Source organism: Schistocerca cancellata, chromosome 6, assembly GCF_023864275.1.
Source record: "Schistocerca cancellata isolate TAMUIC-IGC-003103 chromosome 6, iqSchCanc2.1, whole genome shotgun sequence".
Classification (NCBI taxonomy): domain Eukaryota; kingdom Metazoa; phylum Arthropoda; class Insecta; order Orthoptera; family Acrididae; genus Schistocerca; species Schistocerca cancellata.
Window position 1 is genome coordinate 612,752,465 of NC_064631.1, and position 22,754 is coordinate 612,775,218.

Consider the following 22,754-nt stretch of genomic DNA (forward strand, 5'->3'; position numbering starts at 1 on the left):
TTGAACCATCATTCCCTGATTTTGGGATGTTCAGTTCACTTTCTTCTTCTTGAAGTTTTGTAAATTTCTTTCTTGATTGCACTGTCAAGGTAGAGCTTCAAGAAAAATTATCGTGAAATGGAACACACAAAATAACAATAAAGTAAAAATTCCTGAAGCAGGGAGTTTGATATGTAAATTTTTCACTTTTTTTAAAAAATATCTGAAACTGAGTTTTTACTGTTGGGTTTTTATGAAACTGTTGTTTAAATATTTTTTAAAGAAACCTCAAACTGTAGGAGCTAAGAGCTATTTTGTGAATTTTAACATTTGACATTTTTAATCTGCCATTCACAGCAGATAAAATTTGAAGAGGGTGGCCTCACTGTCAGTTTAATAAACACTACTTGTATGTGGAAAGTAACTTTTGATATGAGGCAACATTACAAGAAATCCAGGAAATGACTGCTATAGCACCTGTGATCAAATTTTTGACATTTGAAGTACCCACACCATATTCTCACTTCTCTTTACTTCTCACTTTTAGTAAGATTGACTATTGTTTGTAAATGCTTCAAACTATACCCCAGATGATACTGTTTTACTGGGCATTAGGGTGTGGCCTGAGGCATGTTTCTGTACCATTTTTGTATGTGTCAGCATTTTGTCTAATACATTTACATCGACAGAGTACTCTGCAATTCACAGTTATGTGCATGGCAGAGGGTTCATCGGACCATCTTTAAGCTACTTCTCTACCGTTTCACTCTTGAAAAGTGTATGGGAAAAATGAATACTTAAAACTTTCAATGAAAGCTCTGTTTTCTCTTATTTTCAATTGATGATCTTTTCCCATGGAGGTGGGCACCAACAAAATATTTTCACACTCAGGGGAGAAAGTTGGTGATTGAAATTTCATGAGAAGGTCTTGCTGCAGTGAAAATGCCTGTGTGTTAATGGCTGCCACTACAATTCGTGTATTACATCAAAGGCATTTTCCTTCAATTCATGATGTCCTCTGTCAGTCCTATCTGATGCAGATCCCACACTGCACAGCAGTAATCCAGAAGAGGGCAGACAAACATGGTATAAGCGGTCTCTTTAGTAGACCTTTTACATTTTCTAAGTGTTCTGCAATAATCACACTCTTTGGTTTGCTTTCCCCACAACATTATCTATGTGATCGTTCCAATTTAAATTATTTGTAATTGTCATCCCTAAGTATTTAGTTGAGTTTACAGTCTTCAGATTTGTGGGAGTTATTGTGTAACTGTAATTTAGTGGATCCCTTTTAGTGCTCATGTACATGACATCACACTTGTCATTATTTAGAGTCAATAGCCACTTTTGCACCATGCAGATATCTTGTCTGTTGTTATTGTTGTTGTTGTGGTCTTCAGTCCCAAGACTGGTTTGATGCGGCTCTCCATGCTACTTTATCCTGTGCAAGCTTCTTCATCTCCCAGTACCTACTGCAGCCTACATCCTTCTGAATCTGCTTAGTGTATTCATCTCTTGGTCTCCCTCTATGATTTTTACCCTCCACGCTGCCCTCCAGTACCAAATTGGTGATCCCTTGATGTCTCAGAACATGTCCTACCAACCAATCCCTTCTTCTAGTCAAGTTGTGCCACAAATTCCTCTTCTCCCCAATTCTGTTCAATACCTCCTCATTAGTTAAGTGATCTACCCTTCTATTCTTCAGCATTCTTCTATAGCACCATATTTTGAAAGCTCCTATTATTTTCTTGTCTACACTGTTTATTGTCCATGTTTCACTTCCATACATGGCTACATTCCATACACATACTTTAAAAAAAGGCTTCCTGACATGTACTATACTCGATGTTCACAAATTTCTCTTCTTCAGAATCACTGTCCTTCCCATCACCAGTCTACATTTTATATCCTCTCTACTTTGACAGTCATCAGCTATTTTGCTCCCCAAATAGAAAATTCATCTATTACTTTAAGCGTCTCATTTCCTAATCTAATTCTGTCAATATCTCCTGATTTAATTTGATTACATTCCATTATAATCTTTTTGCTATTGTTGATGTTCATCTTAGTGAAGATGCAATTACCTAAAATGATTTCTGCAAATACCAGCCAGAAATGCTGAACCCATAATATTATGCACATGTCACGACTAATAATAATTTTTGATGGACTAGGACTTGAACCACGATTTCCTTCTTTTTACAGGCAGACACCTTAACAGATAACCTATCCCAGCATTCCTCTAGGCCTGACTCAAATAATGGATTGACATCTTGATCAATAAACAGGCTTAGATATGGTGATATGCTCAGACAGACTAAGTTTAGGTGACTGATTGTGAAAAGCAGGGAATCTTTGTTTGAGTCTAGTCTGAAAGAGAATTTAGTTAATCATGGCATATTCATCATCTAAAAACTAACATCATGTTTGATGGCAGAAATACAGAAGTGTTAAAAAGCATAATTAACCAGGCAAAACAATTACATTCGAATAAGTAAACAACAGCGATGTCCCTGGTAATCAGAAATAATTTATATGAAGTATGAATATAATTGCTTTAGAAACATTAAGGTCATCCAGTCCTGACATATCTGTCAGAGACCTGGATAACGGAAGGAAGAAAGGGAACCAAAATAGAAGGTAATGAGATGCCATTCTTGAGAAATAGTACTGGAGTGATAAAGGTGGACAGATTAAGGAAAGAGGGGGATCAGGGAATTAGTGAAGGAGAAGCCGTTACAGGGTAGTAAAGGGAATCAAGGCTTACACGGTACAGACATGTGAAACAAATGGTGGAGAAGAAAAATAACCAGAAAAACACACGAGATTTTTTTGGGGGGGGGGGGGGGGGACAGACACAGCTGGTGGCTGGGAACTGTACAAGATGATGATGATGATGATGATGATGAAGGACATAAATAATTTAGGAGTAATGGTATCAACTCACTGAATAATAGTGGCATTGAGTTGTTAGCAGGCACATAAACAAGATGAAAAATTGCTAGTTTTTGGATGAATCTTTTTTCAAGCTAGAGTGCGCCCGCGTGCCCACACACACACACACACACACACACACACACACACACACACTCACACACATATACATACATACGTCTACCTGCTACATTGTCCTGGTATTGTGTATTCAGCCAGCAGGATGTAGCTGTATAGGTGTGTGTCAGGGGGGCTCTAACATTCTGACACCTTAAAGTGTGAGTGTGGATCTGGGTTACATCGGCTTATTCCCCCAGACTACCTTCCACTCCTTTACGAGATGACTTACTTGGAATTTGCAGCCACTATTCTTTACTGAATAGCCGGCTGCTGGAAACCCTCTTGACTTCTTCTCCGTCGAATAATGTTAGGTACAGGAACTTTTAGATTCTTTCTACTTATGGAATAAGTAGACATACAAACTTTACTTTTCCGCAACTAACGATGTATTTGTCCTCCATACACAATAAAAATCTCACTTTCCACATGAATATGTAACTTCCTGCAAGTCTTTCGTACACTCGGACATTAGAAACAAATAGAGTTACAGTTAAAAGAAAGTTGGCTTGGATACCATGATGTTTATTAACATGAATCATAAAATGAGTCTTGCCTCTAACAAGGTTGCGTCAAGAATCTACAGGAGTACTTTTTCAACTGTTCTTGTTTTAATAACAATAGTCTGTGAAACAATAAGCACAGAGCTGCATATAAACTCCATGGTTCTTCCTTACACACTCACTAAAACATCTATGGATTGCCCGACAGGTACTTGTCAGTGCCGTCCGACTACCGCCCCTACTTTCTTCCCGTGACTGATTTTAAACCTGCACACACAAACATGTGATGCGCAGTAGGTAGGATTCTACCATCCCACACTCATATCCAGAATATCGTGTGTTCGAGGTGGTAGAAGGCTGAGTGGTTCTAGAATTTACTCAGAAATTCTCTCTCTTTCTCAAGCAGAAAGCGTTCTATACAAATTTTAATGATGTGGAACAGTTATAATTGGCGGAATGGTCTCCATTATCATCTTACATGTATTATTTATTCAATGTGTGCTCTCTGAAGTTGAAACAGCAGAATTTCCATTGATGAGTTTTTACAATTTGACTGTGAGTTTGAGTGTGATGCAGTGGCTCCAAAGTTGTGTTTGTCAGTTTGAGAATCTTTTCCTTCCATGGTCAGCATTCCGCGCAATCAGGCACAGAAGAACTTACCTTAAAGATGAAAGACTATGTGAGTGTGTAGCAACAAATTATATCATATTTCATAGTCAGATAACAATTTAAGATGAAGTGTGGTGCATATATCGAGCTTTGAATCTAATCTTGGGATGCCATTGGTAGCCACCTATAAGACCTCACACAAAACTTTTCATTTCAGATTGTTGGAAGGTAATGTAAGATTATTTTTAATTGTCAGCTGTTAAGTTAATTTGATCCTGTCTTCTATCTTTCCCTGTCTTGTGCTAATGTTTTCATCTTGTAATTTATTTTGCACATTTCAGTTTTTGCCTCATCCTATTTTCCCTCTCTGCTCCTTCTTCCATTGTCAGGTTAACAGTTCCTGGATGCCGTAGCCCATGTCCCACTTACCTCTCTCCTTTTCAGGTAAGGATCTCCATAGATCCTTTTCTCTTGTATTATTTTGTGTACTTCTTTGTTTAGTATGTTATTTGTCCCCTTAATTTTTAACATTCTTTGGTAGCATTATATTTCAAATCCTTTCAGTGTCTTCTTCATGGGATTTCTGATGGTTCACATTTTACTTATGTAGCTCTTTGATTGAAGAAAGTGTTCTTTGCCTGGGCCAATCTACTCCTGATATATTGCTCGCTTCATATGTGTTGCATATTCTTGCTTCCTGGATACAATAATTATTTTTCATCTTCAGCTACTGTGTTGTTCCCAATTTTGATTTTAAGTAATTTTTTATTCTCCTTCCTACTACTCTTCATTACCTATGTGTGCCCTTTATTTATCCTTAGATCTCATTGTAAGTCTGCTGTCCATTTCTTGGAACATGTCCTCCAAGTCTCCCTTTCCTCTGGCGAGAAGGGCTACATTGTCTGTGTTTTGGTACCTGTCTGTTCCCTGTTGCTGCACTTTTATTTTTTGTTTGAATTTTTTTCATCTTTATTTGTTGCTTCTTCAATATACAAGTTGAACAACAGAGGTGATAAGCTGCAACTCTTTGTTACACTCTTCTTATTTCGAACTTGTATTTCTAGACATTCCACTTTTCTTACTGTTGGTGGGTTTTTGTAGATTATTTGTATATGTCTGCAGTCTAGCCCCTATTCTGATAAGGTATGTGATCACTTTATTTCACATTACACCAACAAAAGCTTTCCTGCCTCCCAGGTCAGTCTCATAACTGGCAATAAAATGCACCTGAATGAAATTTACTTGGAGAAAAAAATTGCACTCATGTGCCTGTATCTTCCATGATGGTGCTTACCCAAGAAAAGTAAATAGGGAAAGGAAAGTGTGGGCAGAAATGCTGCACAATTACTTTTCTTAAAATTGACTCATCATTACAGTCGTATTTGAAGAAGGTATGAAAGTAACCAAAGATGAGCATTCTGTAGTGTTGTGTAGTTTAAGAAGCTTCTGAATAAAGAGTAATTCCTTGTGTTTGGTCTATGTGGGATATCGTTCCACCATGTCGATACATCTTCTCACAGAGCAGCCAAAGTACAGCTTGGGAAGGGCTGTGAGCAAAACTTCAGTACTTTCCTTGCAGCCCATATCTGGGTCCACCCATTTTATTTACCCTCCCAGGACTGGAAGGAATGATGTGTTGAGTTTGTTTTCAGTCCTCAAAGTGAGCTGTATGTCCTATTCGGAATAATATCCCCAAAAGGCAATTTGTGGAGCTATGGGTGTGAGAAGGTGAAACAATGCATGAAAAACTGTATTATTTATCATTATTACAAATCACGTTCTATGCAAGAATTGAAAGCACAAAAATTAAGTTAATAATCTTAGGGGAAAAAAAATTGGAACTGTCATCTTTCAAATAACGCACAAACCAGTGCACATTGAAGAGACAATCCAAACAGCAGAGTACTCATTAAGGCAGGAAATTTGGACTTAGACAAAAAGGCATAGAGTTTCATTCATGAATATTGCATTCCTGGTTCATGGTTAATCACTCCATAATATACATCATCCCCATCTTCTCTGCCCAACTACAGATGACATGAAATTTCTTGCTCTACTTTTGTAGGAATATCAGGATCATTGACACCAACTCCTGTTAGCAGTTCAACGATGTTTTCTTTGAACAGGAAATTAATATTTTTTGAAAATGGTTCAGAGCTTTTTGTAAATTTGCTCTGCATTTGCCAAGTTCTTACCACTCAATATTTCTATAGTTACTTTTTGGTAACATTTTACTTTCCATAACTGTGAGGTACTGGCCTCTTCTCGGTTGGTTTGTTGATACGGGGGAGGGGACCAAACAGTGAGGTCATCTGTCCCATCAGATCAGGGAAGGAAGCCGGCCATGCCCTTTCAAAGGAACCACCCTGGCATTTGCCTCAAGTGATTTAGGGGAATCACGGAAAACCTAAATCAGGATGGCCGGGCGTGGGTATGAACCGTTGTCGTCCTGAATGTCGGTTCAGTGTGCTAACTACTGTGCCACCTCACTTGGTGACCTCTTCTTCTGATCTGCTAAAGTGGTTTGCACTTTTCGTATTGTATTCCACACAGACTTGAAGGCGTAGTGACACACTGGCGTCACGTCATGTACACAGCTGGAAGGTTCAGCACAACAGTTCAACTTGCTGTGGACAAGAGGGTGGTTGTGGGGAAGAGAAGAATTCAGGTTACAGAAGAGGGTAGCATATGAAAATTGTGCGATAAATGGAAAAGGCAGAAATTTAAGAAGTTGAAGCACATTGAATGAACCAGAAGTGTGAAAAGTTGGACTGAGGGTGGAAGAAAACTAGGTGTGAAAAAGTCGAAATTAGAGCAACATAAAGTTGAAGAATTGAAAGTAGTTTTTCTTTCTGCATGATAATACTATGAAATTATCAGACAGAACTGCTGTCCAGTACTTAACTTCAGGAGAAGAAATATGGGTACTGCCAATAGGCACATATAAAAAATACACGGCCCTATCCTAGCTTTTGGAACCAATAATTCCTTCTTCGGGAAGGATCTGTAGTTCTGAAAGTTGGGATAGTGTCATACATTTTTAAATGTGCCTATTAGCAGTACTCGTGTATCACTTCCTGAAGGTAAGTACTGAACAGCAGTTCCACCTAGTAATTTTATAATTGCTGGAGCTCATCCAAGATCATCCTCCAGACACTTTTTTAAAGAGCTAGAGATCTTCACTGTAGCCTCACTATATATATATAATGAAGGTGCTGGCAGGTCGACACACACACAAACGAACACAAACATACACACAAAATTCAAGCTTTCACAACAAACTGTTGCCTCATCAGGAAAGAGGGAAGGAGAGGGAAAGACGAAAGGATGTGGGTTTTAAGGGAGAGGGTAAGGAGTCATTCCAATCCCGGGAGCGGAAAGACTTACCTTAGGGGGAAAAAAGGACAGGTATACACTCATGAACACACATACATATCCATCCGCATATACACAGACACAAGCAGACATACCTAAAAACAAAGATGATGTGACTTACCAAATGAAAGTGCTGGCAGGTCGACAGACACACAAACGAACACAAACATACACACAAAATTCAAGCTTTCGCAACAAACTGTTGCCTCATCAGGAAAGAGGGAAGGAGAGGGAAAGACGAAAGGATGTGGGTTTTAAGGGAGAGGGTAAGGAGTCATTCCAGTCGCGGGAGCGGAAAGACTTACCTTAGGGGGAAAAAAGGACGGGTATACACTCGCACACACACACACACATATCCATCCACACATATACAGACACAAGCAGACATATTTAAAGACGTATGTCTTACCCGAACGTTAAAATACAGTTATCGTACATATGATTCTACTTCTACACTAAATGCCTTGTCAGTTCTATCTGTAGCATTGTCAGACGTGGGCCCATGGCTGTGAATGCATTCAATTCACTGGTGGGAAAATGCTGCTGCTTTTCAACAGAAAATCGTTTTTGCTTAAATACAGCAAATCGAAGAAGACAGTGTCATTTCAGAAGAAAAAGTTGTTGAAGCTTTGCAAAAGCAAATATTGCAGTCAAAAATTTCTCAATCAACACTTTTTTTCACCAGTTAGTTTCAAAGAACTAAGGCTTTGTTTGTCTTCACTCATGTATCATTAAAAGATTTTAAGTAAGTGAATCTAATCATTAAGTAAAAGGTGGATTTCAACAAAAATAGATGTGAAGTTGGACCCTACCAATCGGTCTAGCTGTCATTGTTCAAAATGGAACCAAATCATCTGTCCTAATGCTTGTGAAACTTGACAACACCGAAACGAACGATGATAATATGGAAGCAGAACTATTAAATCCTGCTTTTCGAAACAGCTTCATTGAGGAAAATAACAATACAATTTCTACATTCAACCATTATGTGGGAGTTACAGTGACACACACACACACACACACACACACACACACACACACACACACACACCTCTAAACACAAAAGCACGTCATGTAAGACACAAATTTAAATGAAAAGATTTAATTTTGTTTGTCTGTGTAGTTAGTGATTAGTCATGGAATGTGTCCCATTCTAGAATCAGTTACATTCTAAACCATCTGGGAGTTTCTATGCAGAGTGATTTAAAGTGCAGTAACTATGTAAGTCTAACTGTGGGGCAAGGCAGTTGCTAAATTGAGATTTATTAGTAGAATCCTAAGAAAGTGTAATTCATGCATTAAACAGATTGCTTACAAAACCCTTGTTTAACGACTTTCTCCATATTGTTTGTGTCTGGGACCATTACCATGTTATATCAATGCATGAGCTAGAAAAGATTCACAGAAGAGCTCCTTGGTTTGTCATGGATTTGGTTAGTGAGTAGGAGAGTTGGAAATTATCAACAAACTGCTGCGGGATACATTACAAGAAAGATGACGTCCAGTGCAGAGAGTATTGCCCACAAAATACTAAATGGCTACGTTCCAAAATTTCAAGAAACATGCTACTTCCTCAAGTAATGACCATGACGCTAAAATTAGAGGACTTTGGGGCCATATAGGGGGATACCAAGTGCCCTTCCCCCCCCCCCCCCCCTCCAATATATCATCTGTAATTGAGATATGCATGGGGGGGGGGGGCATTGTGACTAATATTCTAACTTCTTTTTTTTTAGTCCTGGACATCTTCATTCCATGGAAACAGAGATGAAAAGCTCTGAAGGTGCAGTTAAGAAAAATTAAAGAAAAAGAGAATATGTATTCTGTCTATTGCTTTTAGTATTTTTCCCCATAGAAGTTGTTTTAAAGTGTTTATTATTATTTTATTCAGATTGAGATCAGGCATTGGTCTCAATTAGCCTTCTGCTGCTTTGAATACAACAGTATGAGACTACATAATCATTGCAGGATGGACGGCAATTGCTGAAGATGCATAGAGAAGAAATAACCTATTCTGTGTTTTGTTTGATTTTTCTAGGTGTGTATGGAACCATCAGTAGGTGAATTGTATATGAATAATAGAGAAGCCTTTGAAAATGTGGCCAGAGCATGGACTTGGCGTTATGCCATGCATGATGCCATTATACCTCAGTAGATGCTCTTGGAAAGAGGATAGCACCATTGTGGTATACATGTGAGAGGATAATGAAGACCTGGAAATGTCTTCAGAGTACATCTTTGTAGAATGATATTCCAGTTGTTATAAGCTTTAGCAGATGTCAAGAGTTATGTTCAGCCCAAACGTCTGTAACAAATTTTGTATATTATATATATTGTATTATGAAATCACTATATCAATAAAATTCCATGAACTCACCAATTGTTGACTCATTCATATATATTGGAAATAATCATAATGGCTATTTGTAAATAACACATTGAAATAGATACCAAAGAAATGGAGGCACAATTATCGTTGGTGATACCAATGATGTCCCACTATTGTAAGATTCCTATCCTCACAGCTAATGCTCCTCGTAAGTAAGGGACTCATGGGAGCGAAGGGGAAAACTGAATAAATGACGGAAGCAGGATGCTCGATGAGGTCTATTGTAGTCAGAGTAAGAAGTTGGTAATAGTATCAGCTGGGGTAGCCAAAGAGACTAGCCAGGCAGGGATAAGGAGAATTATCAACAGTAGTTTTAGTGCAGTTGATGGGATCTTAATTGTTTAGCTAGGGGACCTCCCATGTAACTTTCTGTGGGTATAGGCTCAGTTAGTACTGACAGTTTCATTTTAATTAGCTGGAACGGTGCTAGTTAGTCACCATCTCTGTGTAGTGATTTGGTCTTTTCCTTTAGAACAAGTATATCAGTAGTTGATACTGTTTTCTGACTAAAGTCAGAAGTTGTAAAACACTCACAGTGTTTGTAATTTCAGTAGTTATTCCAAGCCTTACCTTTTGTAAACAGGGAATTTTAACAACATAGGTCAGGTCAAGACATACTATCACTTAGACCAGCTGACTATTGCTCTTCTTCTGAAATGCTGTGGCCCAATCCCAAGCAACACCCATTTGGAACATTACAGAGAAAACTTAACTGTTGCCAGATGTGTGGGTAAACAAAAGTTAAGCAGAATCTGTACTAAGTCAGATTGCTGCAGCAACTGTGGCAAATAGCAGGATATTGTGGTGAATCATAACTTTCAGCAAAGTAGAAATTTGCCACATGACAGCACAGTCCAAAATGGAGTCCTAGCAGGGTTCAGGTCAACAAATGGCAATAGCAGCATGAACCAGAACACAAATCACAATGGTACCTGACCAACCAAGGGTCCATCAGTCTGACAGTGAGGGTCTGGTAATGGTCACAAGAGGCGCCATCCCAGGTGAGCATCAGAGAGGAGACAGGCACAAGGTGGTGTGCTCATCTGTAAGTCCAAGGCGAGGATCCAACCCCACTGAACAGCAGCCACAAGTCAACACATTGTCGCTGACTCACCATGGAGCAGTGAAAGAAATTGGTACATATTCTAGCAAACTGTAACAATTTTAAATTTTAATTCTAAAACTGTTAGTATTTGAGATACTTTGTGACAGGAGAGCAAAGTGCATGGGTCAGTGGGTACCACATGCAATTTTTGTATTCAACACACCACCACAAAATAGTACAGGGCACACGCCTTTTGTGTTTATATGTGGCAGAGAGGTAAACATCCCAGGAACTATGACTATGAGTCATATGTGAACAGATTAAAAACCAGAATGCAAAAAGCACACAGCGTAGCAAGACAATCATTAATATAACACAAAAAGGCTAACAAAGTCACAGTATGGTGAAAGGCAAAATCCAAAAGAATTCAAAGTAAGTGATAGTGTTGCTATATGATGAAGCAGTAAGACGTGGCAGATGAAGGGAATTAGACTCACAGTGGCGAGGGCCATATTAAGTAGTCAGAATAGAGATGCCAAATTAATTCATAAAATTAAGAGGAAAAACAGAAATAAATTTGCATGCAAACAGATTAAAACAGTATGATAAATAATTTCAGTAGTAATAGCAGCAGTGGATTATGAAATTTCAAAAATAGATTAGTCTTCAGTTCTATACTATGATAATTTAGGATAAGTATAAATATACAGTACCACATGGAGGAGTGTAAAGTGTAAATTTAGATGCAGAAACTGAGCAGTTTCAGTGGGCTGGAAGATAAGGCAAACTAGCTGTTCAGATATGTAGTGAGACTAAAAGAATTAAATGTAAGTTTAATAGAATGGTTCTTGCTAGACCAACAGCAGGCATTTTGTGTAGAAAATGTAACATAGTTACAGGGGCTGGTACATCAGTTGACAAGGCACAAGACAAGAAAGAAGAGAGGACTGTTTAACCTCATCAGTGAGGTAAGTAAGATACTATTTGGTACACTAGATGAAACTGATGCTACATAATGCATGGAACACACACAGGAAATGGAGAAGGGCTCCAAAGACCTATTCATATTAGCTAAGGGACGATAAGAGTTATATGGTCAAGGGTAAGTGTAAGAAAAGAAAACAGAGACATATTAAAATTTGGGATGGAAAGGTTAGAAAGTTTCATTAATTTGTATGTTATGGAGGCAGACATAGGAACTAAAAGAGCTACAATGTTTGTAACCATATGTGAACAGTTATTGAAACTAGCAAATGTATTTGGAGATGTAGAATCAGAGTATGAGCAAATGATAAATGCTATAGTTAATGCACAGAAAGACAAATTTCAGCCTCACATGATATGGGGCAATACAAATTGTGAGTTTCCTGATTCTAATAAGAGATGAAGTGACAGATTTTAAAGTTCCCTGTTCCTCTAGCTGCATCATCAAGACACCTTTTATTAAAGTTATTCAGTTTAGGTGTACCTACAGCAGGAAGCATGTTAGGATACGTGATAAATGTCCCCTTAGTAGATAATAACACATTCACCTTATATAGAATGTTCCCTTTACCTCAAGAAATCTCTCAGTCGAAAAGGGAACTGTACTTTGTTTCAGCCAGAAACAGAGTCTTTACTTATAGGCAATGCAAAAAGACAATATGCAAAACTGTTGACAGCACAACTTCATTGTAAAAAATTAAGTAAGAACAGGCAAATTTGCAGACAAACATTTGCACTCTTGTCCACATCTATCAGGAAGAGTGTGAAGCAAAGTTGCTCAGCCAGCAAGTGTAATACCAGTGATTGTGAAAAGAGAATTGAAGTTTTACAGAGAAGCATATGGATGCATTTAAATAACAAAGAAGAGGAAGGATTGGCAGTACTATGTGGGAGACAAGCCCTAAGGGATCTAGTACTAAAATGACTTGAAAAAATAAGCTTTTACAATAAGTGGAAGGAATATGGAACAAGAGGTTTCATTCAGGCTGAGTAAATAATACACACAAACACAACTGAGAAGGATGTAATACCACAAATACAGTTGGAAATTGCTTGTTATATAGTAAATTAGGAAAATACAAACATTTCTTTCCTAAATTTAAGAGTTACCATTAGATAATGTGGTCACACAACTAGATGAATTAAAGATTGTAGGAACGCATTTAAATGATTTAGATCAGATGATCGCTAATCAGCAAGAAAGGATGACAAACTCTTAATATCTGATGTTTCATTCCATCTGTACATATCGCTCATCTCCAAGAAAAGTGACACATCTCAGAAACATAAATTTTACAGGAGGGGCAAAAGAAAATTTACCTTTTTTTTTTTTTTTTTTTTTGTGCAGCGTAAAACCACATCATTTAACTTGGTATGTAACTGTAAAAGTGTACATAAAAAATGTGAAACCTTAAAAAATCAGGAATTAGAGAAGATAGTGAGGCTAGTGTAAATTTACACCCCCCCCCCCCCCAATCAACACTGATGTAACCCCACTTGGAGTTCTGAAGATTTTCTTGTGGAACAATTTATCAAATTCCAGTTGCCTCTCAAAATAGTACATACAAGATTGTGAATTTAACTCATTTACCATATTTTAAACTTCATGTCAACTTGTACCAAGACAAATTCAGGTTGAAAACATGGTTCCTACGCATTTAAATGCAAGAAAAAATTAACATTTTTCAAATCTTCAGTATATTCAAACACATTAGAAAGAATTTTTAATCTTACAATTAAATTTCAGCAAAAAATACTGCTACAACACGTGCATATACAGAAGCTATTATTCTACTAATAAATCACTTTCTGTTAAGTATATCACAGTACTGTTAGTAGTGATGGGAATTAGAAATAGAGCAAGTTATTTTTCCAGAATTCATTACAAAAACTATTTACTAGTACAAAACACTTAAACTGCATTATTACAAAAAGAAAACCTTGCTTAACATATCAAAAAATACAATTATTTTGTTAATTCTTTTTATGTTAAAAACAGACTAATTATCCTACATTACAAAAGGCTTTCACATACCGGAACATTGTTTAAAGCAGTTTTGTATGGTTGCAACAGTGCAGTCTTATCTCCATGTTTTGAATGTTATAAGCTAGAGAAAAAAGTTGCATAAGTTTGTGGAATATGTTTGGAAGCAATTAGGGAGAAAAAAATCTTGTTTCTGTAGCTGACTCAAAGGAAATGGCCTTGAATTCGTTTTATGGAAAGAGAGAAGTTCTCTCTTATTTCTAATTGTGATTTCAACTTCAGAAAAATCAGACTGTTCATAAGAGTACTTAAAAGCTGGATGAAGGTTTTGATTTATCAAATCTCAAAATTTTGATTCTGGATTCTTCATTATCTTTCAGAACCTTAGTACAACCCATTTCTCCACTTGGTCGCTTAGATCTAAAAAAATTGAGTGAAATAACTCTTTCACAGCATAAGGATGCCCCTTCTTCTTGGTGGTCCTAATTAGTGGAGCATACTGTTGTGGAATGCCCATGGGGCTAGTTTTCTTTGCGTTTTTTGAATTACTGAATGAACAGCATTGTCTTCATTCTGTGTTGCCCACAGATTAAGAATTTTAGAGTTATTTTGTTTATTTCTTATGTCTTCACAGCATGCATGAATAATGAAATAATGCATTTATTTATATTTTGTCTGTCACAGTTACCACAGTGTACAGTGGGGGCTGTTACTGATAGTATAAAAATTTGATTTTGATTTTTTACTCGATGTTCGTAAGTGCCTTCTGCCTAGTGGCTAGTCGCAGCGTATCAGTCATGTTGCACAAAACCGGACAGAACCGCTTTGAAACTTACTTGTTGAACCATCAGCAGCTAAACTCAAATGTTGCTGATGAGGTAATGCAACCGAACCACACGTCTGCTGCCGGGAGCGGACATACCGTCCGCTCTCGTCTGCTGGCAGCTTTCGACCCCACCAGACGCTCTCCTCTCCTACTCTCTTGGGCAGCAGCCTATTCAGTTTCAGCAGCTTCTCTAGGCCTGCCTTTCCATTTCACGTCATTAAACAGCCATACACCTAAAATATATTTGATTTTTTCCACCTCAACGGGTGCCCACTGCTTTCCCTTCCTTGCCAATCGTAACACATTAACAGCTGGTGTCAGAAGTGGGATAGCTTACCATTAGGCCCTTCTCACTGATCTAACTGCCGTAGCCAATGAAGCTGCCAGTAGCACTTCGTGCTTGACGAGCCAGATGTGATGCATAATAACACGTGCACGCATCGCGGTTCACCACGCTGCCTTCTGCCGTTTCGGCGTTCTCTCGTAACAGCTGCCACAGCAAACACCAGGCTGTGTGGCCAGGTGTGTCGCCATGTCGCACGGCCAGCCGCCAGCACTGCCGTTCCCAGGCTGTCCGTCGGTACGCCACACTGCGGGTAGCCGTCCTCTACGTCGCTCCGTTGTAGTGCGGTGACATGTTCCGGCCGAATGCTGCCATCCAGGAAACGTGCATGTTCCAGCCGACTAGCTGAAGCACGTTGCACAGCTGTAGACACTGCTGACATCATCTTCACCACTGTGTCCTGCCGCTGTCGTCCAACGAGATGCAGCCGTCGATGACCTACCACTACCACAACTACAGCTCCTGTAAGTTTGTCACTCAGTTTTTCTCCGCCACTGCTGCCGAGTGTAGGCCCTTTTTTTGTGCTCTCATTGTAAAGTTTTTGGCGAGCACTAGGTGTCCTAAACTTGTAACCCTGCCTCAAACCCATAGTACTGCCACTAGCGAAGGGAACTCCCCACCTACAGAAAAACCAGACCCAGTAGCTCCCTCACAAGCAGAAATTGATAGGTTAAAGTTAAGGAAGATAGAATTAACAGAAAAATGTGAAAAATAGGCTCAAACCAAGTCCGTCGATCTAAATACGTCAGAAACACACTCTGCTGCACCACAAATGACAGCTACAAGCACCTCCAGTAGCATAGTACCCCAGCCATACATTGCAACTTTGGCTAACATTTTCCCTGCAGTCAACTTTATCCCGATGTTTTCCGGGAAACCCAATGAACAAATAAAGTCCTTTCTACAAACTGTCCGAGATGTAGGCCATGCTTGCGCTTGGCCAAACGATTTCCTATTAACTGTACTCCACCTTAAATTGTCAGGTGACACCTGTACCTACATCGCATCAGTTCACACCCTTAGGGACACCACCTCTTTTGCCACATTAGAAGCTGGGGTGAAAGAGAGATATATGGACATATGTGACACCCGCTATTACAGGGACAAGTTGTCCACCCTCCGCCAGAAGCAAGGGGAGGATGTAGAGGCATTTGCTGACCGAATCCAGGCTGTGGCTTTCACACTTACAAGCTGGTTTCGAACCCCGTCTGTAGCGAGGTGTTAAATAAGCAGGTGGACTCCCACTCTATTGATGTATTTATACACGGAATCAAGCTGTATGTTGGAGGAGAGGTAAAGATAGCATCACCCACCTCATTGCATGATGCCACACGCCTCTTGATGATGCAAGAGGAGGTGGCACATTTTATTGCCAGTTTGGTGGGTCCGAACGAACAACCGTGTCCAGTTTTTAAATACGAGCAGGCGTGCCAATGCTGCCGAAATGTAGGCCCTGCTGCCATGCACCTTATTGTTCTCGGTGTGGAACTGTAGGGCATATGAGTAAAAACTGCCCACAGAACCCGGGAAACAGGGGCTCCTCGCACAACCAGCAGAGGAAACAATTCAACAACACTCCATCACGGCCCCAAAATCAGCCAGGAAACGGTGGGGTGGGGCCAGACCGCGCCCCCTGTGAAATTTGTGCACCCAGTCCATCACGGTGTCCTAAATGAGGTAGTGAGTATCCTCCTCAATGGCAGATTTCACAGAAAGAATGTAAGAGTGCTTGTCGACACAGGAGCGCAAACCAGTGTATTATTTGTAGGGCGTGGGGATAGACAAGTGTTAAAACCACCCCATCACCATATTAATGGTCTGAGTGATGAGATAATCATACCTGCTGGGTATTACCAAGTTAAGTTGAAAATCAGAGCTAGCCACTATCCTTTTGACATGGACGTAATTTGAAAACAAAGGCGAGATTTTGACATCATCCTGGGGAGTGATTTCCTCCACCACTATCAGAGTGTAGTAGATTACAGAAGACAAACTGTCCGTCTCGGTAAGGAAACCCACAATTTTGGCGGGCCCCATGTCATTCCGTCGCAAGGTATTTGTGAAACCCGGCTGCTTCCACAGGTCCCTTTTGCCCAAAATGGGCGTTACGTACAACTACCTCTGTTAGAGTCAGTGATGGCATGGGACGCATTCTCTAGCTTGGGGTTAGACCCCATGAACTGTTGAGAACAGCCGTATTGGTGGACCCTCTCCTTCAAAATGATGTCCTTGACAGATTACAGGTCTACATCTACATCTACATCCATACTCCGCAAGCCACCTGACGGTGTGTGGCGGAGGGTACCTTGAGTACCTCTATCGGTTCTCCCTTCTATTCCAGTCTCGTAATGTTCGTGGAAAGAAGGATTGTCGGTATGCCTCTGTGTGGGCTCTAATCTCTCTGATTTTATCCTCATGGTCTCTTCACGAGATATACATAGGAGGGAGCAATATACTGCTTGACTCTTCGGTGAAGGTATGTTCTCGAAACTTTGACAAAAGCCCATACCGAGCTACTGAACGTCTCTCCTGCAGAGTCTTCCACTGGAGTTTATCTATCATCTCCGTAATGCTTTCGCGATTACTAAATGATCCTGTAACAAAGCGCGCTGCTCTCCGTTGGATCTTCTCTATATCTTCTATCAACCCTATCTGGTACGGATACCACACTGCTGAGCAGTATTCAAGCAGTGGGTGAAAAAGCGTATTGTAACCTACTTCCTTTGTTTTCGGATTGCATTTCCTTAGGATTCTTCCAATGAATCTCAGTCTGGCATCTGCTTTACCGACGATCAACATTATATGATCATTCCATTTTAAATCACTCCTAATGCGTACTCCCAGATAATTTATGGTATTAACCGCTTCCAGTTGCTGACCTGCTATTTTGTAGCTAAATGATAAAGGATCTATCTTTCTGTGTATTCGCAGCACATTACACTTGTCTATATTGAGATTCAATTGCCATTCCCTGCACCATGCGTCAATTTGCTGCAGATCCTCCTGCATTTCAGTACAATTTTCCATTGTTACAACCTCTCGATACACCACAGCATCATCTGCAAAAAGCCTCAGTGAACTTCCGATGTCATCCACCAGGTCATTTATGTATATCGTGAATAGCAACGGTCCTATGACACTCCCATGTGGCACACCTGAAATCACTCTTACTTCGGAAGACTTCTCTCCATTGAGAATGACATGCTGTGTCCTGTTATCTAGGAACTCCTCAATCCAGTCACACAATTGGTCTGATAGTCCATATGCTCTTACTTTGTTCATACAGAACGACTGTGGGGAACTGTATCGAACGCCTTGCAGAAGTCAAGAAACACGGCATTTACCTGTGAACCCGTGTCTATGGCCCTCTGAGTCTCGTGGACGAATAGCGCGAGCTGGGTTTCACATGACCGTCTTTTTCAAAACCCATGCTGATTCCTGCAGAGTAGATTTCTAGTCTCCAGAAAAGTCATTATACTCGAACACAATATGTGTTCCAAAATTCTGCAACTGATCGACGTTAGAGATATAGGTCTATAGTTCTGCACATCTGTTCGACGACCCTTCTTAAACACGGGGATGACCTGTGCCCTTTTCCAATCCTTTGGAACGCTACGCTCTTCTAGAGACCTATGGTACACCGCTGCAAGAAGGGGGGCAAGTTCCTTCGCGTACTCTGTGTAAAATCGAACTGGTATCCCATCAGGTCCAGAGGCCTTTCCTCTTTTGAGCGATTTTAATTGTTTCTCTATCATTCTGTTGTCTATTTTGATATCTACCATTTTGTCATCTGTGCGACAATCTAGAGAAGGAACTACAGTGCAGTCATCCTCTGTGAAACAACTTTGGAAAAAGACATTTAGTATTTCGGCCTTTAGTCTGTCATCCTCTGTTTCAGTACCATTTTGGTCACAGAGTGTCTGAACATTCCACCTACCGCTTTGACATAAGACCAAAATTTCTTAGGATTTTCTGCCTAGTCAGTACATAGAACTTTACTTTCGAATTCATTGAACGCCTCTCGCATAGCCCTCCTCACAGTACATTTCGCTTCACGTATTTTTGTTTGTCTGCAAGGCTTTGGCTATGTTTATGTTTGCTGTGAAGTTCCCTTTGCTTCCGCAGCAGTTTTCTAACTCGGTTGTTGTACCACGGTGGCTCTTTTCCATCTCTTATGATCTTTCTTGGCACATACTCATCTAACGCATAATGTACGATGGTTTTGAACTTTGTTCACTGATCCTCAACACTATCTGTACTTGAGACAAAACTTTTGTGTTGAGCCAACAGGTACTCTGAAATCTGCCTTTTTGTCACTTTTTCTAAACAGAAAAATCTTCCTACCCTTTTTAATATTTCTATTTACTTCTGAAATCATCGATGCCGTAACCGCTTTATGATCGCTGATTCCCTGTTCTGCGTTAACTTTTTCAAATAGTTCAGGCCTGTTTGTCACCAGAAGGTCTAATATGTTATTGCCACGAGTCGGTTCTCTGTTTAACTGCTCAAGGTAGTTTTCAGATAAAGCACTTAAAAAAATTTCACTGGATTCTTTGTCCCTGCCACCCGTTATGAACGTTTGAGTCTCCCAGTCTATATCCGGCAAATTAAAATCTCCACCCAGAACTATAACATGGTGGGGAAATCTACTCGAAATATTTTCCAAATTATCATTCAGGTGCTCAGCCACAACAGCTGCTGAGCCAGGGGGCCTATAGAGACATCCAATTACCATATCTGAGCCTGCTTTAACCATGACCTTCACCCAAATTATTTCACATTTCGGATCTCCATCAATTTCCTTTGATACTATTGCACTTCTTATCGCTATAAACACGCCTCCCCCTTCACTGTCCAGCCTGTCTCTGTAGTATACATTCCAATCTGAGTTTAGGATTTCATTACTGTTTACGTCTAGTTTCAGCCAACTTTCTGTCCCTAGTACTATATGGGCGTTGTGACCATTTATTAATGAGAGCAGTTCTGGGACCTTTCTATAGACGCTCCTGCAGTTTACTATCAGTACATTAATACTGTTATTCCCTGTTGCATTTTGCCTACTCCTACCTTGCCGCGTCTCAGGAGGCGTCTTGTCGGGCCTAGGGAGGGAATTCTCTAACCTAAAAAACCCTCATGTGCGCTCCACACGTACTCCGCTACCCTTGTAGCCGCTTCCGGTGTGTAGTGCACGCCTGACCTATTCAGGGGGACCCTACATTTCTCCACCCGATAGCGGAGGTCGAGAAATTTGCACCCCAGATCTCCGCAGAATCGTCTGAGCCTCTGGTTTAAGCCTTCCACTTGGCTCCAAACCAGAGGACCGCGATCGGTTCTGGGAACGATACTACAAATAGTTAGCTCTGATTCCACCCCGCGAGCGAGGCTTTCCGCCTTCACCAATTCCGCCAACCACCTGTACGAACTGAGGATGACCTCTGAACCCAGACGGCAGGAGTCATTGGTGCTGACATGAGCAACAATTTGCAGTCTGGTGCACCCAGTGCTCTCTATCGCCGCCGGTAGGGCCTCCTCCACATCTCGGATGAGACCCCCCGGCAAGCAGACAGAGTGAACACTGGCCTTCTTCCTCGACCTTCCCGCTATTTCCCTAAGGGGCTCCATCACCCGCCTAACGTTGGAGCTCCCAATAACTAATAAACCCCTCCCCCTGTGTGCCTGCTCGGACTTTGCTGAAGGAGCAGCCACATGTCCATTCACAGGCAGAGTGGGCGATGCCACACAGCCAGCCTCCACATTGACCCTCCACCTCGTACGCCGCAAATGCCGCTGAACCCGCCACTCCCCTTGGGGAGAGGGTGGCCCAACCGTGCCCGGTACCCGCGAAGATGTCTCGACAGCAGGGACAGTGGGTGAAGCATGTAACACTTGGGGTGTACCTTGCGACGCACCAGGTCCACATTAAACGTGGCTTAATGACAGTGGAAGTGCAGTGGAAGAAATTTTATGTTCCTGTCTGTTTGGACAATTTTGGAATGGAAGAGGTAGAGATTCCTAGCAGCCACGAGATTGAAGAAAACCACCCAGTGCAAGAGAAACCAAAACCTAACCGAAAACAACGGCTTCTGGAACGCAACATTGTCATATTGCTCCCGTGCTCAGAGACAAATTCAAAGATAAGTTAGCTCATCTGCCTGTGGCTGACTAAAACAAATTATACTCTGTCTTGGAAGAACACTCCTGATTATTCGAGGAAAGGCATTATTTGGCAGCTACTGACCTTATTTACCCTGAAATTCCCACTGGAGATGCGAGGCCCATTGCGCAGAAACCATATAGAATACTGTATCACCACCAGCCTGTTGTGGAGGAAAATATCTAACACAGCTAGAGGCAGGGATAATACAACCCTCTGCCAGTCCCTAGTCGTCCCCAATTATCATGGTCCCAAAGAAATCAATCAATGGAGAGAAGACCTACCATCTTTGCGTCGATATGAGAGCAGTAAATAAGGTAACCATCCCTGATACTTACCCTCTCCCCCATATCGACAAAACACTGGACAGGTTAGGAAATTGCAAATACTTTGCTATCCTTGATATGAAGAGTGGGTACCAACAAATACCAATTGCACCACAGGACAGGCCAAAAACAGTGTTTGTAGTTCCCTCCAGTCTATATGAATTTCTGAGAATGACATTCGAGGTGCGCAACGCGCCAGCCACTTTCCAACGCTTTGCCAACTTACTGCTACAAGGGCTGAAACCCACAATGTGTTTAGTTTATCTAGATGAGATCACTGTCTTTTCCAGAACCATAGATAAGCATGTTACTATGTTAAGAAATGTCTTGTCTAGACTAAGAAGATCCAATTTAAGTTTGAAAATAGAAAACTGTCCTTTGGTGAGAGTCAAGTACAATATCTAGGGCATATTATTAGTGCTGATGGAGTAAAGTCAGACCCCTGTCTAATTGAAGGAGTAGAACATTCCCTTCCCCTAAGAATGTAAAGGAATTGTTAATGCGCGTGCTCCACCTATCAGAATCAACTGGACCTGTCAATGAGGAGTTACATGTGCGGCGGCCATAATGCGAGGGTTGGACTCACTTCAAAAACCTGACACTACTGCTGCTTCCCTGCCCCTCCCTGACCTGCACCATCCCACTAGTCGTGCCGGCTGTCGCTGCCTGATACCACCCCCCCTCCCTCCCCTTCCCCTCTCTCCTTACTCAACAACAATTATAGGTGTTTTGTCAATGACTATGCCACAATAGCTAAACCCCTTACCCACCTGTTGAAAAAATATGTACCCTGTCAATGGACCCCCGAGTGTGAAGCTGCTGTGCAGCATGTCAGGGATGCTCTAACTAGTTCCCCCTTATTGATCTATCATGATTTCAAAAAACTATTCATTCTCTCCTGTGACATGTCAGATTTTGCAGTGGGGGCTATTCTGAGTCAAATTGTTGATGGTGAGGAAAGACCAATTGGCTATGCATCCCATCAGCTGAACCAGGTGGAAATTAATTACATTACTATGGAGAAAGAATTGCTGGCATTAATGTTTGGAATCAACTATTTTAGATGCTATCCTTATGGGAGAAAATTAACAATAACAACAGGTCATGCAGCACTTCATTGGATATTCAGACCCTAGCATCTGTCTCACCCGCTGGGCCCTGAAACTGAGTGAGTATGATTACCAAG

General features: G+C 40.7%; 1 protein-coding gene across 1 annotated transcript in view; it reads left to right on the forward strand.

Annotated features, from left to right (window-relative positions):
• LOC126190881 (uncharacterized) overlaps positions 1 to 9,893 on the forward strand; it is an 84,858-nt gene extending 74,965 nt beyond the window's left edge. The window contains exon 8 of the mRNA XM_049931486.1: positions 9,556 to 9,893. Coding sequence (XP_049787443.1) covers positions 9,556 to 9,672 — 117 coding nt within the window. The 3' untranslated portion in view covers positions 9,673 to 9,893. The remainder of the gene's footprint in view (positions 1 to 9,555) is intronic.
• The last annotated feature ends 12,861 nt before the right edge of the window (positions 9,894 to 22,754 follow it).